Source organism: Pecten maximus, chromosome 17 (genome assembly GCF_902652985.1).
Source record: "Pecten maximus chromosome 17, xPecMax1.1, whole genome shotgun sequence".
Lineage (NCBI taxonomy): Eukaryota > Metazoa > Mollusca > Bivalvia > Pectinida > Pectinidae > Pecten > Pecten maximus.
In genome coordinates, this window is record NC_047031.1 from 1,933,491 (window position 1) to 1,949,851 (window position 16,361).

The 16,361-nt window shown below is 37.5% G+C and overlaps 2 protein-coding genes across 2 annotated transcripts; both read left to right on the forward strand.

The window, feature by feature from the left end:
• LOC117315830 lies at positions 1-1,812 on the forward strand. The gene has a single exon (XM_033870232.1). It carries the CDS (start codon positions 1-3, stop codon positions 1,810-1,812), a length of 1,812 nt encoding a protein of 603 aa, XP_033726123.1.
• Positions 1,813-8,770: 6,958 nt separating this feature from the next.
• On the forward strand, positions 8,771-13,225 carry LOC117316007 (E3 ubiquitin-protein ligase TRIM56-like). The gene is made up of 2 exons (XM_033870493.1): positions 8,771-8,844; positions 10,630-13,225. Exon 2 carries the CDS (start codon positions 10,659-10,661, stop codon positions 12,351-12,353), a length of 1,695 nt encoding a protein of 564 aa, XP_033726384.1. The 5' UTR covers positions 8,771-8,844; positions 10,630-10,658; the 3' UTR covers positions 12,354-13,225.
• The last annotated feature ends 3,136 nt before the right edge of the window (positions 13,226-16,361 follow it).

A 16,361-nucleotide genomic window follows, 5' to 3' on the forward strand; every position in this document is an offset into this window, starting at 1 on the left:
ATGGCGTCAGAAACATCCTTCCCTTGCCCTGTCTGTAGGAGGGTGACCCCGCCTGTCAATCCCGTGGAATCTAAGGACAAATGGGCAGAACATGTTCCTACTAACGCTGTGATCCAGGACCTCATTCAGCTCAAGGAACGATCGTCTGAACCACTGTACTGCAAACCCTGTCAGACAAAAGGTATCATGACGAATCCCGCGAAATTCTGGTGCAAGGACATGGCAGTGAACTTTTGCGATGATTGTAAGGTGCAACACCACGATATTTTGCACAATGAATGTGGTATCTTAGACATCAGTGGATATGGTAATAACCGGACGAATCTGGAAAAGTCAGTCCCTCGATGTGACCAACACGATGAGAAGAAGGTTTGGTATTGTGAGGACCATCAACTCTTAGGATGCAATATATGTGTATTGGAAAACCACAGACGTTGTGAAGTAGTGACAACAGCTTTGAAGTATTTTCAGAAATTAAAAGATGGATCACAGATGACATACATGCAGGGCGTGTTGAAGAAAAGCACGGAAGTTTTCGAGTTAATAGTGAAGGACTTTGACGAGCAACGTCAAACTCTGGTACAGAACCAGGAAATCGCACTACAGAGTATCACAGATCTGCGTGAAAAGGTCGATAAACGGCTAAACACGCTACAGAAGGACGTCACAGACAAGTTGATCGCGTCGTTCAAAGAAGAGAAGATAAACATGGAGGCGTCTTTACGGCAGTGTGAACGTCTGATGAATAGTATGTTAAATACCATGAAGTCATCCGTTACCGCCGTAGAGGGAAATGACCACATTGAGACGATAGTGTTGTACCAGCGAGGACAGACAGAGGTGGAGTCGTGTAAGACCATGATAACGGACATGCGAAAGTCGTACACGTCCGTCAGCATTAAACATCATATTGTTAGTGGACGCGGTAATCTTGATGATGACGCAATGGGAAAGATCATCATCGAGAAACAACCACGACGTTTCCCTGGCAATCATTGTGATCTAGTACCACACTTGTTTGAAAGCAAAGTGAAGGAAATCGGAAAGTTCAACATAAAGACTCAAGTAGATAAAAACAATTGCTGTGCCAGTGGTGTTTTGTACCTCCCATGTGATCAAATAGTGGTAAGTGATGACAACAACAAGAAGCTGAAACTGTTTACAGACAAGGGACAGTTCCTGGACGAGTTGACCATTCGAGGAAGTCCATTTGATCTGTGTCTGATGGACAACAACACTGTGGCGGTCGCTGTCGACAGTCCTGGTGGTATACATGTCGTGAAGGTCGAGGCATCAAAACTCTCCCTGTCGTCTGAGATCAGGATACCAAACGGTAAGGACTGCTACGGTATAACACATACAGACGGGAGGTTTATCGTGGGTACAGACGGAGGAGGAGTATACAGTGTAACACAGGACGGCGTGACTGAATTGTTACATCAGTATAACAGTAACTGTTACTCACTCACACATGATCCAGTAAAGGGAGACACACTCGTCAGTGTTTATAGCTACAACCCGGGAGACGTCGCGGTGTCCAGACGGTCGGCTGATAAACGTCACACGGACGTGATGAAGGTCGGCGTCGTGTGGTGTCCCAGGGGAATAGACGTAGACAGGGAGGGAAACATTTACGTGTGTGGTTATAGTTCACACAACGTCGTACATATGTCTGGGGACGGGACACACGCCAGGGAACTGCTGACGTCTTCGAATTGGATGAACAATCCAATGGCAATATCTGTAAATGGTGACAAGTTTGTGGTCACTAATTTAAATGACAACCATATCCGGGTCTTTGAGCTTTACTAACGTTAATAACAGACACAATCACGAGGAGATCACTTGATATGTCTGTTTACCATAATAATCGAAGTGCATTGTGACATGTTATGACTTAAAGGAGTAATAACAGCATTTCATTTCCAACTTCAACTGATACACCATCGCCGAAATCGCCGGTTTCCAATTAAATATTGATTTATTATTCCTGATACCAAACGAAATACAATACCATTGCTATGATTATCATTTAATCGTAGTCACAAACAATTTCCATTTAATTTTAACCTTCATATCAATAGTTCGAAGTATATGTGTATTAGTTATAGTTTGTGTTAGTCAACTTGAAGATGGGGTAATATTAATATCATCCCTTTCACTCAGTAAGGTGTGGATTGAACACAATATAAGGAGCTGGGTTGTCTCTCATTTTTTTGTATTATCATATGTAGTGCCACACATCAAGAGATCAAACAGCCTTGTTCATATATAATATTTGTTACAAATTGACAGATTGCATTCGATAATTAAATAAGTATTTATATAATAATCCGAATTTTTATGTTAATGACGGTAGCGACTAAACAACAACTGTTCTGAATACATGAGGACAAAATTAGATGACCTGACCACACGGGAACCCTGTACGGTGTTTACTTGCCGAAATATACGCAATTTAATTCCAATGCAAAACGCCACACAGCTTCAGGTCGCCATCTTTGCTCAAATCAAAGCATCTGTGCGTTTGAAAGAGTCAGTACTGCAAAGCTTCTAAACGATCTTGTGATAAAAAAATTTAAGTTTAAAATAGAAACGAAATGTGAATTTTAGAATAATTTGATTTCAATTACTTAGGTTAGCGAATCGTAGCAATTATTTACGATGAAACTTTAATGTTGCACTAAATACTTATCATAATATTTTTATTTAGACATTTTATTTATGTCTTCCATTTCATTTCATTTCAAGTGTTGATTTCGATTTCCCAATGAATTCGCGGGAAATGACTTTGATGACGTAACCGGAAGTCCACATGCTATTAGAACGTGACCCGGAAAACACGCATGACGATGATAAAAACAGAAGATCATTGAACATTATAACGGATTATTTTCACATTTTTGAGACACCAATGTGCTTAAAAACAACGGAAGGTAACACTAATTTTGCTCATAGCTATTGTATCAAGTAAAACGAACTGTTATTGCGAAAATAGCAGTATTTGCTTAACCTAGTTGGGCTAGACCTACTTTCGTTTTCCAGTTTCCATTTCATCTTCTCAACCATAGTCGATCTAAATATCTAATTACTTATCCGCGAGATTTTTCTATTAAGAATATATGTACTTCTCATGTACAGTGCATCTTTGCTTAAAATTGACAGGTCTGCAGGTCTGATCTGACTCTGACCACAGGGTCACGTTACTATCGTATCCTTTTGTAAACACCATAAAAAACATATCGACGGCAGAATCGTCTGGATTGCTTCAATTTTTACCTTTTAAATACTTTAATATATAAATACTTATTACCGGTTAGCTTGTAACTTTAACAATAATCATATGTTGCCATAGTTTTTTTTATTTATTTATTTTTTTTATTTTTAACTACAGTGTGATCAGTGTCATTAGCGATGTAAACAATGATCAAACAATTTATATTTCATTTTATAATGTTTTTGTCATTATTTAGTATCATGTGTTCATAAGTTATCATCTGATTTTGTGCTGTTCACCTTGTAAATTGGATACCGGTGGCCGTCTTCCTCCGTCACACTAACATGTGGATTGAATATAATATATGGAGCAAGGATATCACGCATGAACAGAAAGTTATACATGATTGAATAAATACATAAACATATTTAGTTGCGTAATTGGACCATGTAACCAGTGACCAATTAATGTACTTAATTGACTGGACCGGATTACTAGTGATCAAGTAACGTGACTGGACCGAGTTTCCGAGGTAACTTGAATTCACCCGGTTACAAATGATAAGGAATTGTGAACAGATCTGGTAACCAGATAACATGACTGGGCCGGATTACCAGTTACCAAGTAACGTGACTTGACCCGGTTACAAGTGACAAGGCAACTTGACTGGGTCTGGTTTCCACTGATCAAGTGACGTGACTAGGCCGGGTTACCAGTGACCAAGTAACTTGACTTGACCCGGTTTCAAATAATCAATTTAATAATGATCAAGTAGTGTCACCGGACCTGGTTACATGTGACCAAGTAACTTATCTGGACCGGGTTACCAGTGACCAAGTAATGTAATTGGACCGGGTTACCAGTGACCAGGTAACGTGACTGGACCGGGTTACAAGGTTAATACAAAGCATAGTTATCTTTAGGTTAGTATGCCTCAGATACGAGAAACACATTCTAAATATCTCTAACAAAGAATACAAAAAATATAATTAGATACACTACGTAGTTCACAGTTCAGAATTATTTAAATATAGAAGAATATGTTTATCAATTTACCGCTTGAGTGAGACAATAACTCAAAAGCATAAATCGCGTATAACGATATAACTGATTTGATTGAGAATGTAATAAATAACATAATATTTTCTTAATATTAAAACTGATAATGTTATCGATAAAGAAATGAATAACGTAATCAATTATAAAATAAATAATGTCATTAAGACGTCACTATTTATGTACTATTAACAACGTACATGTAATTATTATCGTATTTAAAGATGTAATTTAGCATTCAATTTATAACGAAATTAACGGTGTAATTGATAACGTAATTAACACCCATGGCCCTTATAATTTGTTTGGGTTTAATATGATAACATAAAGGCAAAGTTGTCTTATTTCTTTATTCACATGCGGTCTAGCAAGTCCTTGCTTGGTTAATCATTGTCCCTCTGACAGTGTTATGCCATTTTCTATCTATCAATACATGTAGGTATGAACCACAGGTATACATTCATGTGTATGTATAAGTCCTGTATTACGTCACGTACCCTTACAAGGAGACATTACTATCACACAAAACTATCCAAGGTAAGTGAGATTTACCTAGAGATCAGCGTTACACTAACACTATATATCAAACTTATGTAAATTTATCCAAATAATAAGTATTGTCTTTTATATATGTATCTACCTCACACTATACGTTTGTTGACAGTGTTTTAAAATGTTAGTTATGGATGATTGATTTAAAATAAAGGCAATAAAGTGAATATATTTAACAGTGACTAGATTAAATATTAATTATATACTATAGCAGCAGTTCCACCAAGAACACAAACGTCAACAACGATGAACTAAAACAAGAGGCCAAGGGCCTCGTAGCTCTCTGGACGTTGATTAGAAATCCAGCTTGTTTGTATATACAGTTACGTGCCAATTTCAGTCTTTCATTTTTTTTTTTGAAATTTTACTATATATTCTTTGTATTTTCAATCTTTTCAATGAATTTTCCTGACTTTTTGTATTTATCGTTTCAAATGAAATTTTGTACTCTTATAGATAATTATTTCCTGTTTCATCTCATAATATTTTCACTGTTTTCCGATGTATATGACTAGAGAAATATTATTCATTTATTAGTCACCAAAGGTCACATGTCAAATTGGTCATCAGTATAGTATCAATGCGACATGCTTTCAGCTTGCACATTATCACTACATAATACAAATCATCAATATCTATGCATATGGCTATAATCAATTAGAAACGTATACTCTCTCCAATTTCAATTATCACAAGTTTTCTTATATTTACCATATTCACACATGGTGCATTTTATACCCAAAACACATTTTTCAACAGTTACATGTATTAGTGATTTAAAGCTATACACTGGGTAACAGGACATATTTCATTACTAAGTAATAGCTCTGGAAATAGGGCTCCATTCCCATGCTTTCAAGATACATAGTAATGTTTCCTATCAGTGTTTGCCAGGGACGTATGCACATATACTTCGCGAGACACCATGTACACTGTAGCAGACGACATAATGTGTATAAAGTAACACGCATAGCAGCAATTTTTTGCAGCGGCACAGGACTACGTGTGTTGCAGCACATTACTATATACACATAACAGTGGGTTGATATAGGAACTTTGCCTCATAACTCCTCAGAATAACGTTAGGCATGTTCCTTTGACATCGAGTATGTCCAAAATGACACCGTAAATTGACGATTACTCGAAAATGAAATAATTTAACAACTCAAATTTCTTGTCAAATCTAGTTCGTGTCGAGCCCAATCATGTGTCTTGAAATCCATTCTGACAGTCCCACTGTTTCTGATATCCTCTGTCCACAAAATTTTGATAATTCTACTTCCGGCAAAAACATGAGAATGACTGTGTAAGCTCTCCTGGACTGCGTCCAGAGAGCTAAAAAGTAAATATATGTATCTGGCCTACCCTCAACATGTCCCGGTAATATGATAGTATATGTATAGGTATGGTTTGCCACTACAGGCTGTGTACACAGACATTTAATCTATTTATAAACTCTTTTATAGAAAACCTGTCGTAATGTTATCAGTAGTATATTATCGTCATTTAAATATGTACCAACAACACCCTATATGTTTGTTAACAGTGTTGTTACCTGTGTTGTCAAGGTTATTGTTTATAATACATGTAGGTGCTAAAGTAAAACAACTATAACGGAGATTGACGGATACTTGGTCATTCAGGTATCACTACATAGTTATTGTAAGGGATACCACGTCTTTATGAAATGGGAATAATGTTATTGACATCGATATTGCGGTGACATCATTTTCAGTATGTGTATTTGGAAAATGTTCCGGACAACCCGTATGCATAATGGTTTCTCTTGCGTTTGAGAAACCTAACCTAATTTGCCTAATGACATAGTTAGTATATCAGCTCCTCCCATGCCAATAGATTTAGTTAAATAACAAGTACATGTATATACTATAGTATGTTCTTTAGAATAATAAAGGCATCAAAGATCAATTAAAAAAGTATACGAAAGGCTAAACATTAATTTATATCTGCCCAACCCATAGCTGTCAACATAGTGTGGTAACGTAGTCTTAATAAATATCGTTACTCGTGTGTTACAAGTAAAGATATCTACTATTTTAGAAGAAAAAAACTAACCCTATACGAAAGGCTAAACCATTTATTTATATATCTGTCCAACCCATTACTGTCAACATGCGTAGTTATATCATTGTATGCCATTAGGTATACAGTTAGCATAAGTAAATATAATAACTCGCGATTACAAATAATGGTGTATTGACTGTCAAATTAACATATACGATTTTAGAAGTTTAGTTTGCCTATGTAAAATAGAAATACGTACATTTCAATTCTGACTTTGACTTTGAATATTTCGAGAACATAGGCAGACACAAAGCCTTTACATGGAATTCAGTTGTTAAAGGTAGGATTTTCATCAAAATTATATTATGTCTAGTTATAGGCCGTGTACTAAGGTATCAAATGTATGTGTGTATAGGTATACGCAGTGTGGCAACACATGTAAATATGTCATTGTTACGTCACGTGGCTACACAAGGAGTGACATAGACCTATCAAAGGTGGGATCTTACTGGTGACTAAATTACACAAATAATCTACAAGTATGCCCACACGTGTCATATGATAATGATATACTTTTTGTTTCTTATCGTAAAGTAAATAAAGTTAAGATTTACAAATTGTGGAATGTCACTTAATGATACGATAGTTTTATGTATATATTTTTTTTTATGAAAATGAGAGATAACGAAGCCCGGTAAGTATCGGTTGTAACGTACTTTTTCAAACGATCAGCATCATAGAAAAAAACGGAAAGGGTTAATTTACACATGAGTAGTGGGAATTAAGCGAGAGTAGAGAAGATGGAATTTAGGGAGAAAGAGGGAATGGGAATTGAGTGAGAGAGAGGGGGGGGGGATTGTGTGATAGGTGGGGAGGGAATTGTGGGATACATGTAGGTGGGGAGGGAATTGTGTGAGAGGGAGAGTTGAAATTGAGTGAGAAATGGGGTTGGAATTGAGTGAAATATGGAAAAGGAATTGAGTGAGAGGTGAGGAGGGAATAATGGGAGAGAGAGGGAGTAGGAATATAAAACTTGTAGAATTTCAATTAAGAATACGGTAGCTTTAGTTCAGCTCAAAGTTTTATGCATATTTCAATTGATCTATGGAAAATGAGAGATAGCGAAACCAGGTATGTCTCGGTTGTAACTTTTTTCCTGATACAATCAGCCCTGATCAATATGTCATCATAGAAAAAGGGGAAGGTGTCAATTCAGACACGAGGAGGAGAGGGAATTGAGTGTCGTATCTAGTTGTGCAACCTATTTTATTTAGTAGGTTACCGTATGAGATCCAATTATCCCATTTATGAAAGCCAGAAATCCGATCTAGGAAATTCAATTGTCCGATGTGTAAGATCCGGTAGCCCGACCTATGGTATCCAATTGTCGGAACTATTAAATCCATTTGTGCGACCTTTGAGATTCAGCAGTCCGAAATATGAGATTTACAGTAATCCAACATTAGCGATCTAGTAATCCGACCTATGATAACCGCTAGTCCGGGCGGTGAAACCCGGTAGACCAAATTAAATCCATGTCGCATAACGTAGGATTTAAAAACCCAAACGGATTGATTTGATTTTTAGATACAGCCGTCAATGTTGTTTTGAAATTTCTGCCTTTATGGTATTATATAGATAATCGAATAGAATTGACATACCAGGTTAACTTTGTACATAAAGACACGAGGTAAACAAAACTGAAATTATTAACATCAAATTTTAACATGATAATGGAGATAAATTTTATTTAATATACCGGCAATTTAATCAAATATATATCATACATTTGGACGAATTCTACACATAGAGCGCAATCATATATCTACTGAGTTAAAAAAAAAACATTAACATATCGTATTATGTTGCCCTCTCCGGAATTATGATACCGCCCGCCGCCAGTGATCTGTATATTATATACGACAAGGAAGTAAAGGAATGACTCGTCGTCTGGAAACGATCGATGGTTTTATCGTAGTTTAGAACATTCTAGGGTGAGTATTACGGCTAAAACTGACATTGATACTCCGACTGACTGTATTATACACAATACATAGGTATAGGTGGTATAATATATATATATTACATGCATTTGTAAGCTGATAAACACCCGCTGTATTCAGAGCTTCACAAATCGAAAGTGAAAACGCGACAACCTGTTGTATGAGTTCTTGGCATTATGTAAATGTCGTAGAGTCTGTGGCTATTATTTCCTGACTGTCAAACGTCCGGTTATAGGCGTATAATCACAGGGGCATGTATAGTCTTATATTACAAATAGCCACAAGTACCTATATTAAAATATATAGGTATTTCTGGTTTTTTTTTATTTGAGACTAGACATCCCTCTGTCGTATAATCGTGTTTTGAGAACACACCCCCCCCCCCCCCCCCCCCCCCACCCCCACCCACCCCACCCCACCCCCCATATCTTGTATACATACATTACTATTGTCACATGTCCCTGTGTTTGGAGAGATCATTAAAGTTATGCATCATAAAAAAGAAAATTAACGGTGAACAATTCTGGAATACTCTATTACTGTGTATAATCTGTTGTTTAGAAGACACACTGGTGATAAGAATCATGTTCATTCAAATAATGTATTGGACTGATAAATAATAAAGTATAACATTGTGAATTATCCTGAAAAGTTTCATTCTCAAATAAACCTGTAAATGCTCGTGTTTGTACCACAGGCGTCTGCTTCTGGTTAGTATGAATAGGCGGAAAGATGATACTTTTTCTTTCAATACTTACCAGAAGAAGACGCCTGTGTCTGTACCTTATTAAGATACAGAAAGTTGTATACGGAGCGAATGTTGGCCGAGAGTGGTCTGGTGGCACATTGGTATATTGTAACAAACTAGGCTGTCCGAGATCAATTTTCTCCTTCATTTTGACATTGTTTACGCTTCCATCTGGTCAATCATGTGTGATTGAAATACTTCGATACAACTTGTTTGTTTTGTCTAGTAATGTTAGTAATGTGTGAAGCCTATCAACAACTAAGGTAACTTAAGGACACGGCCTTCCCTGTGTGTGAGACGCATGCGTGAAGTGTATTTGTTTGTGATTGTCTCATTGTTGCCGCGGATATGATATACAAATTGCCGCGTAATTGTGAAGTAAATAAAGTTTCAATTTACAGCTGGTGTAATATTACTTATTAGGATAGGGTGGCTTTAGCTCAGCACATTGTTTTATTGTCTATATTTCAAATGTATATTGAATGAGAGATTATGCGGACCGCCAAGTCTCCTTAGTAACAGATACATGTTCCCCATACTATCAACCCTGGTCGATATTTCATCACAGAACATTTCGTTACATCAGAATTAAACTCCTGAAGCAATGGAATTGGATGGAGTTGGAGAGAGATGAGTGATGACGGGTCGAACAGGGGATGGGTTGAGAGAATTATGGGGGAGGGTTGATTGAAAGAGGAAGTGGGAATGGTGGGAATTGAGATAAGTTCGGAGGAGGGGATGAATCGGAGCGATGTACAGAGGAAGAAGAGTGAGAAACGGCAGAGAGGAAGAGAATTAATAGACACGAGTAAAGGGATGGTTTTAGTAAGGGGAACGGTTATAAGGGATGAATTGAGAGAAGGACAATAGCAACATCATCTTTAAATGACGTCATGAAATAAGATAAAACAAAATCAATTAAAAGTGAAAAGCTGTAGTAATACATTTTTTTCAGTTTAAAACACTTAAATTGTTAATTGTTAAAACTATTCGAGAAAAATAATGCAGTAAAATTTCCGCTTTTTCAGATCACTGCATATCCTTCGTGAACCTTACAATGGCTGAAGGTGGACACCCTCCGGAACTGGACTTACACTTACTGGAATGTCCTATCTGTCTGGAGAGACTTCAGAAACCAAAGTCCTTACCCTGTCTCCACTGCTTCTGTCAGGAATGTCTCGGGACCTACATCACCAAGGAGTTGTCTGGGAATATGGCCTCGGAAACATCCTTTCCTTGTCCTGTCTGTAGGAGGGTGACCCCGCCTGTCAATCCTGTGGAATCTAAGAACAAATGGGCAGAACATTTTCCTACTAACGCTGTGATACAGGACCTCATTCAGCTCAAGGAACGATCGTCTGAACCACTGTACTGCAAACCCTGTCAGACAAAAGGTATCATGACGAATCCCGCGAAATTCAGGTGCAAGGACATGGCAGTGAACTTATGCGATGATTGTAAGGTGCAACACCACGATATTTTGCACAATGAATGTGGTATCTTAGACATCAGTGGATATGGTAGTAACCGGACAAATCGTGAAAAGTCAGTCCCTCGATGTGACCAGCATGGTGAGACGAAGGTTTGGTATTGTGAGGACCATCAAATCTTAGGATGCAACATATGCATTTTCAAAAATCATAGGCGTTGTGAAGAGGTAACAACAGCTATAGAGTATTTTCAAAAATTAAAAGATGGGTCACAGCTGGCAGACATGTATGACATGTTGAAGAAAAACACAGAAGTTATTGAGTTAATAGTGAAGGATTTTGACGAAAAGCTTCAAAATCTTGTACAGAACCAGGAAGTCGCGCTACAAAGTATCACTGATCTGCGTCAAGAGGTCGATAAACGGCTAGACAAGCTACAGAAGGACGTCACAGACAAGTTGATGGCGTCGTTCAAAGAAGAGAAGAGAAACATGGAGGCGTCCTTACGACAGTGTGAACGTCTGATGAATAGTATGCTGAATACTATGAAGTCGTCCGTTATCGCCGTAGAGGGAAACGACCACATCGAGACGATAGTGTTGTACCAGAGAGGACAGGCAGAAGTGGAGTCGTGTAAGGCCCTGATCACAGAGATGAGAAAGTCGTACACGTCCGTCAGCATTAAACATCATAGTGTTAGTGGACTCGGTAACATTGATGACGACGTAATGGGAAAGATCATAATCGAGAAACAACCTCGACGTTTCCCTGGCAATCATTGTGATCTAGTACCACACTTCTTAGAAAGCAAGGTGAAGGAAATAGGAAAGTTCAACATGAATATTCCGTCAGATAAAACTAATTGCCGTGCCCTTGGTGTTTTGTACCTCCCATGTAATCAAATAGTGGTAAGTGATGACAACAACAAGAATCTAAAGCTGTTTACAGACAAAGGACAGTTATTGGACGAGTTAACAATTCAAGGAAGTCCCAATGATCTGTGTCTGGTAGACTACAACACTGTGGCGGTCGCAGTCGATAGTCCTGGTGGTGTACATGTCGTGAAAGTCGAGGCATCAAGACTCTCCCTGTCGTCTGAGACCAGGATGCCAAACGGTGAGGACTGCTACGGTATAACACATACAGACGGGAGGTTTATCGTGGGTACAGACGGAGGAGGAGTATACAGTGTAACCAAGGACGGCGTGACTGACTTGTTACATCAGTATAACAGCACCTGTTACTCACTCACACATGACCTAGTAAAGGGAGACACACTCGTCAGCGGGAGACGTCGCGGTGTCCAGACTGTCGGCTTATAAACGTCACTCGGACGTGTTGAAGGTCGGCGTCGTAAACTGTCCAGTGGGAATAGACGTATTCGGGGAGGGAAACATCTACGTGTGTGGTTATAGTACACACAACGTCGTACATATGTCTGGGGACGGGACACACGTCAGGGAACTGCTGACGTCTTCGGATGGGATGAACAGACCATGGGCAATATCTGTAAATGGTGACAATTTTGTGGTCACTAATTTTGATGACAACCATATCCGGATCTTTGAGCTTTACTAACGTGTTGAACTGACACATTCAAGAGCAGAGTACTTGAGATATATGTTTACCATAACAATCGAAGTGCATTGTGACATGTTATGACTTAAAACAGTAATAACAGCATTTCATTTCCAACTTCAACTGATACACTATCGCCGAAATCGTCGGTTTCCATTTAAAGATTAATTAATTATTGATGTTATCAAACGAAATGTAATTCTATTACTGTGATAATCATTTAATCGTAATCACAAACAATTTCCATTTAATGTCATACTTCTTATCAATAGTTCGAAGTATATGTGTATCAGTTATGGTCTGATTTTGTGTTAATCAACTTGTAGATGGGATATTATTAACAGCATCCCTATGTCTCAGTAAGGTGTGAATTGGATACAATATAAGGAGCTGGGCTGTCTCTCAATTTTTTTATTGTCATATGCAGAGCCACACATCAAGAGATCAAACAACCATGTTTATATGTGCTATTTGCTTCGGATTGACAGATTGTATTCGATAATTACTACCAGCTTATATCCAACGTTACTATAGTTTTCTCATTATTTTGATTTCTAACTACAGCGTGATCAGTGTCATCAGTGATGAAAACCATAATTAAATAATTTCTACTTTATTTTATACTGTTTTTGTCATTATTTAGAAGCATGTGTCCATAAGTTATCGTCTGATTTTGTGTTACACACCTTGTAAATCGGATACTGGTGGCCGTCTCCATCCGTCACAATAACATTTGGATGGAATATAATATATGGAGCTAGGATATCACACATGGACGGAAAACACCACATGATTGAATAAATAGATAAAAATATCTAGTTGTGGCGTAATTGAACCATGTAACCAGTGACCAAGAATCGTGACTTGGCCCGGTTACAAGGGACCAGGTAACATGACTGGGTCTAGTTACCGGTGACCATGTAACGTGACTGGGCCTGGCTACCAGTAACGAAGTAATGTGACTGTACCGAGTTATCAGTAACAAGGCAACGTGACTGGACCGAGCTACCTGTTACCAAGTAACTTGACTAGACTGAGTTACAATTGACCAGGTAACCTGACTTGACCCGGTTAAAAGTGATCAAGTAGTGTGACCGGACTGGGTTACCAGTGACCAGATAACGTGACTTGACCAGGTTACCAGTGACCAGGTTACATGACTGGGTCTGGTTACCAGTGACCAGGTTACATGACTGGGTCTGGTTACCAGTGACCAGGGAATTACCTGATAATCAGGAAGCGGGACAAGGCCATAAGATACAAACCAAATTGATACACTACCTATGTTTTGTATATGATAATAGCATATTTGATGGTACCACAAACAGGCATTTTACCTTAATTTATTTTAAAAACTCGTTAAAATGAACTAATAGTTTGATTCAGTAACGTAAAATTAAGTTTTTTTATTATGTTTTTTGAAATATTGACCAATACAGGCCAATGCTTCATACCATATAATTCCACATGCCAACCAGGTAGAAAGGCAACGACTTCAAATCGTCGAAGGTTATGTCCTTTAATGACGTAGAATTTTTTTCATAATCAACCAACGTATCATCAATAGAAAAAAACATGGTATTTGTTAATCAATCGCCGCCAGTTTATGGTTGCTTTCCACATCAAACCATTTTTTTAATTTTTCTGACACTCTGTTTGTCTTTGTAAGTCGTATATGGTGGTGTGGTATTACCCAATCCTTTCCTTACCTTACCGACAACAACCAGTACGTCTGATCGACTTTGATAGCCATTCCGCCATTCATGAAGAGAGTGGAACACCAAACTAAAGATTCCCGTCCTCATTGGCTAGTTTTGCGGTTTTTATTAAAATTATATATTGATTCTCAAATTTTAGCACCATGATGCTTTACATTGTATTACGCATTTTTTATATAATTTTGTCATAATAGACAAGGTGTTATGTGTACAATGCACAAGGTGCAGAAAACAGGTGAACATGGTGTTAGGAGAGGTGCTTTCGGTAAAGTGCAGAGGTAGAACATGGGGACGGGTTCAGTATTACGGTTACAGGATACAGATGAACATGGTGCTATCTACAGCAGTATTTGTAAAATGACACGTTGACAAGTTACTGGGTACAGGTCTATGGATGCAGGGTACACAAAATAAGGTCACATGTCACACACTGACTTTGCACCAAGTTCAGTGTTATGGATACAGGATATATGACTCCGGGTGACTTGGTGTTGTGTACACTGTTATTGGTACAAAGGCCGAGAAATAGATTAAATGACCTTTGAGGTTGGCAGACTTGCTAACCGGTAAATAGCGCCCAGGTAGCGTGAGCATACGTTAATATTCAAGCTCCGGAAACAGTTAATAGGTTTATCACTATTTATTAGTTTTGGGCATATGGGATGGCGGTTTTTTAAAGGTCTGTAAGCTGTGTATTGGTTTTTCACTGATAAAGACGTGCTTATGTAATCACAGTTTTCTATATATATTTGTATCTACAAAGTAGTTGGTCGACGTGTTATGGTACGATATATAAATATGACATAACGATATACCTATACAATGTATATGTTGTTGGGGTATATGTATAAGGGTATTGTAAAATTATCCTGTTAGTGACTGACTCATTTCTGGATGGTCATTTAATTTTTGATTGCTGTGAGCCCGAATGAAAAAGCCCATTGACCTTCCATTATCTAATCATATGAATACTGTTTTAATATTAAAGCTTTTATGTATACACAATAAATCAGGCGATCAGATGGCATGATTGCACAGTGTTAACGGAATACCTTTCACAATGACGAACTGAGTTCGATTTTCCGATTGCACATATAATAGCAATAGGGTCAGCTGCTCGACCACATTGGTTTGTCCGGGTACTTCAGTTTCTTCAAACACAAAGGCTCCTTGCGCTTATCGAACTTGGTCAACACATTTGATTGATATAAGTTGATATAATTTTTGTCGCATTTGTTGTAAGATAAGTTAAGTTCACATTTTACATCAGTCGAAAATATGAGGTTGCGTCCCCATGGGTAGGAAGTTACATATCAAACGAGAGTCCTGACGTAAATAACATTTAACGGAAATAAAAACGCGACATCAGGCGTCGCCACTCCATTATATATTAACCCTGGACGACTTAGAACGGTTCATTTTAAAAATAAAATTACCGGATTAACTCACAAAGATATTTGTGCATACAGTAATTATGTATGCATAATTATATACTTTTTTTCATAAACGGTATATTTGATTCATGCGGTTCCCATTTATCGATATTGAAGTTGTACCAGCGGCCATACAATGTTAAAGGTTATTTTATAACTGAAAACAAAAATACAAAACACAGTTAATTTTAAGGTTATTATGCCTAAAATACGAGACACTCAGTCTAGGCAAGACCACACAAATCATAATGACGTACACTACGTAGTTAGCAGTTCAAAATATCTTAAATATAGAATAATATGTATATCATTATAATATTCAAGACGTACATTAACTCAAGAGCTTAAATTGCGTAGTTGTTAACGATATCACTGATGTAATTGATAATGTAAATAAATATCATAAATGTCTTAATGATAAAATTGATAACGTAATTGATATCGTAATTGATAATGAAATGAATAACGTAATTAATTATGTAATAAATCATCTCATTAAAGCGTTACTATTTATGTTATAATAACTATTTAACTGTTAACGTATTTACTGATGTAATTTAACATTCAATTAATAACGAAATTAATGGTGTTACTATTAACC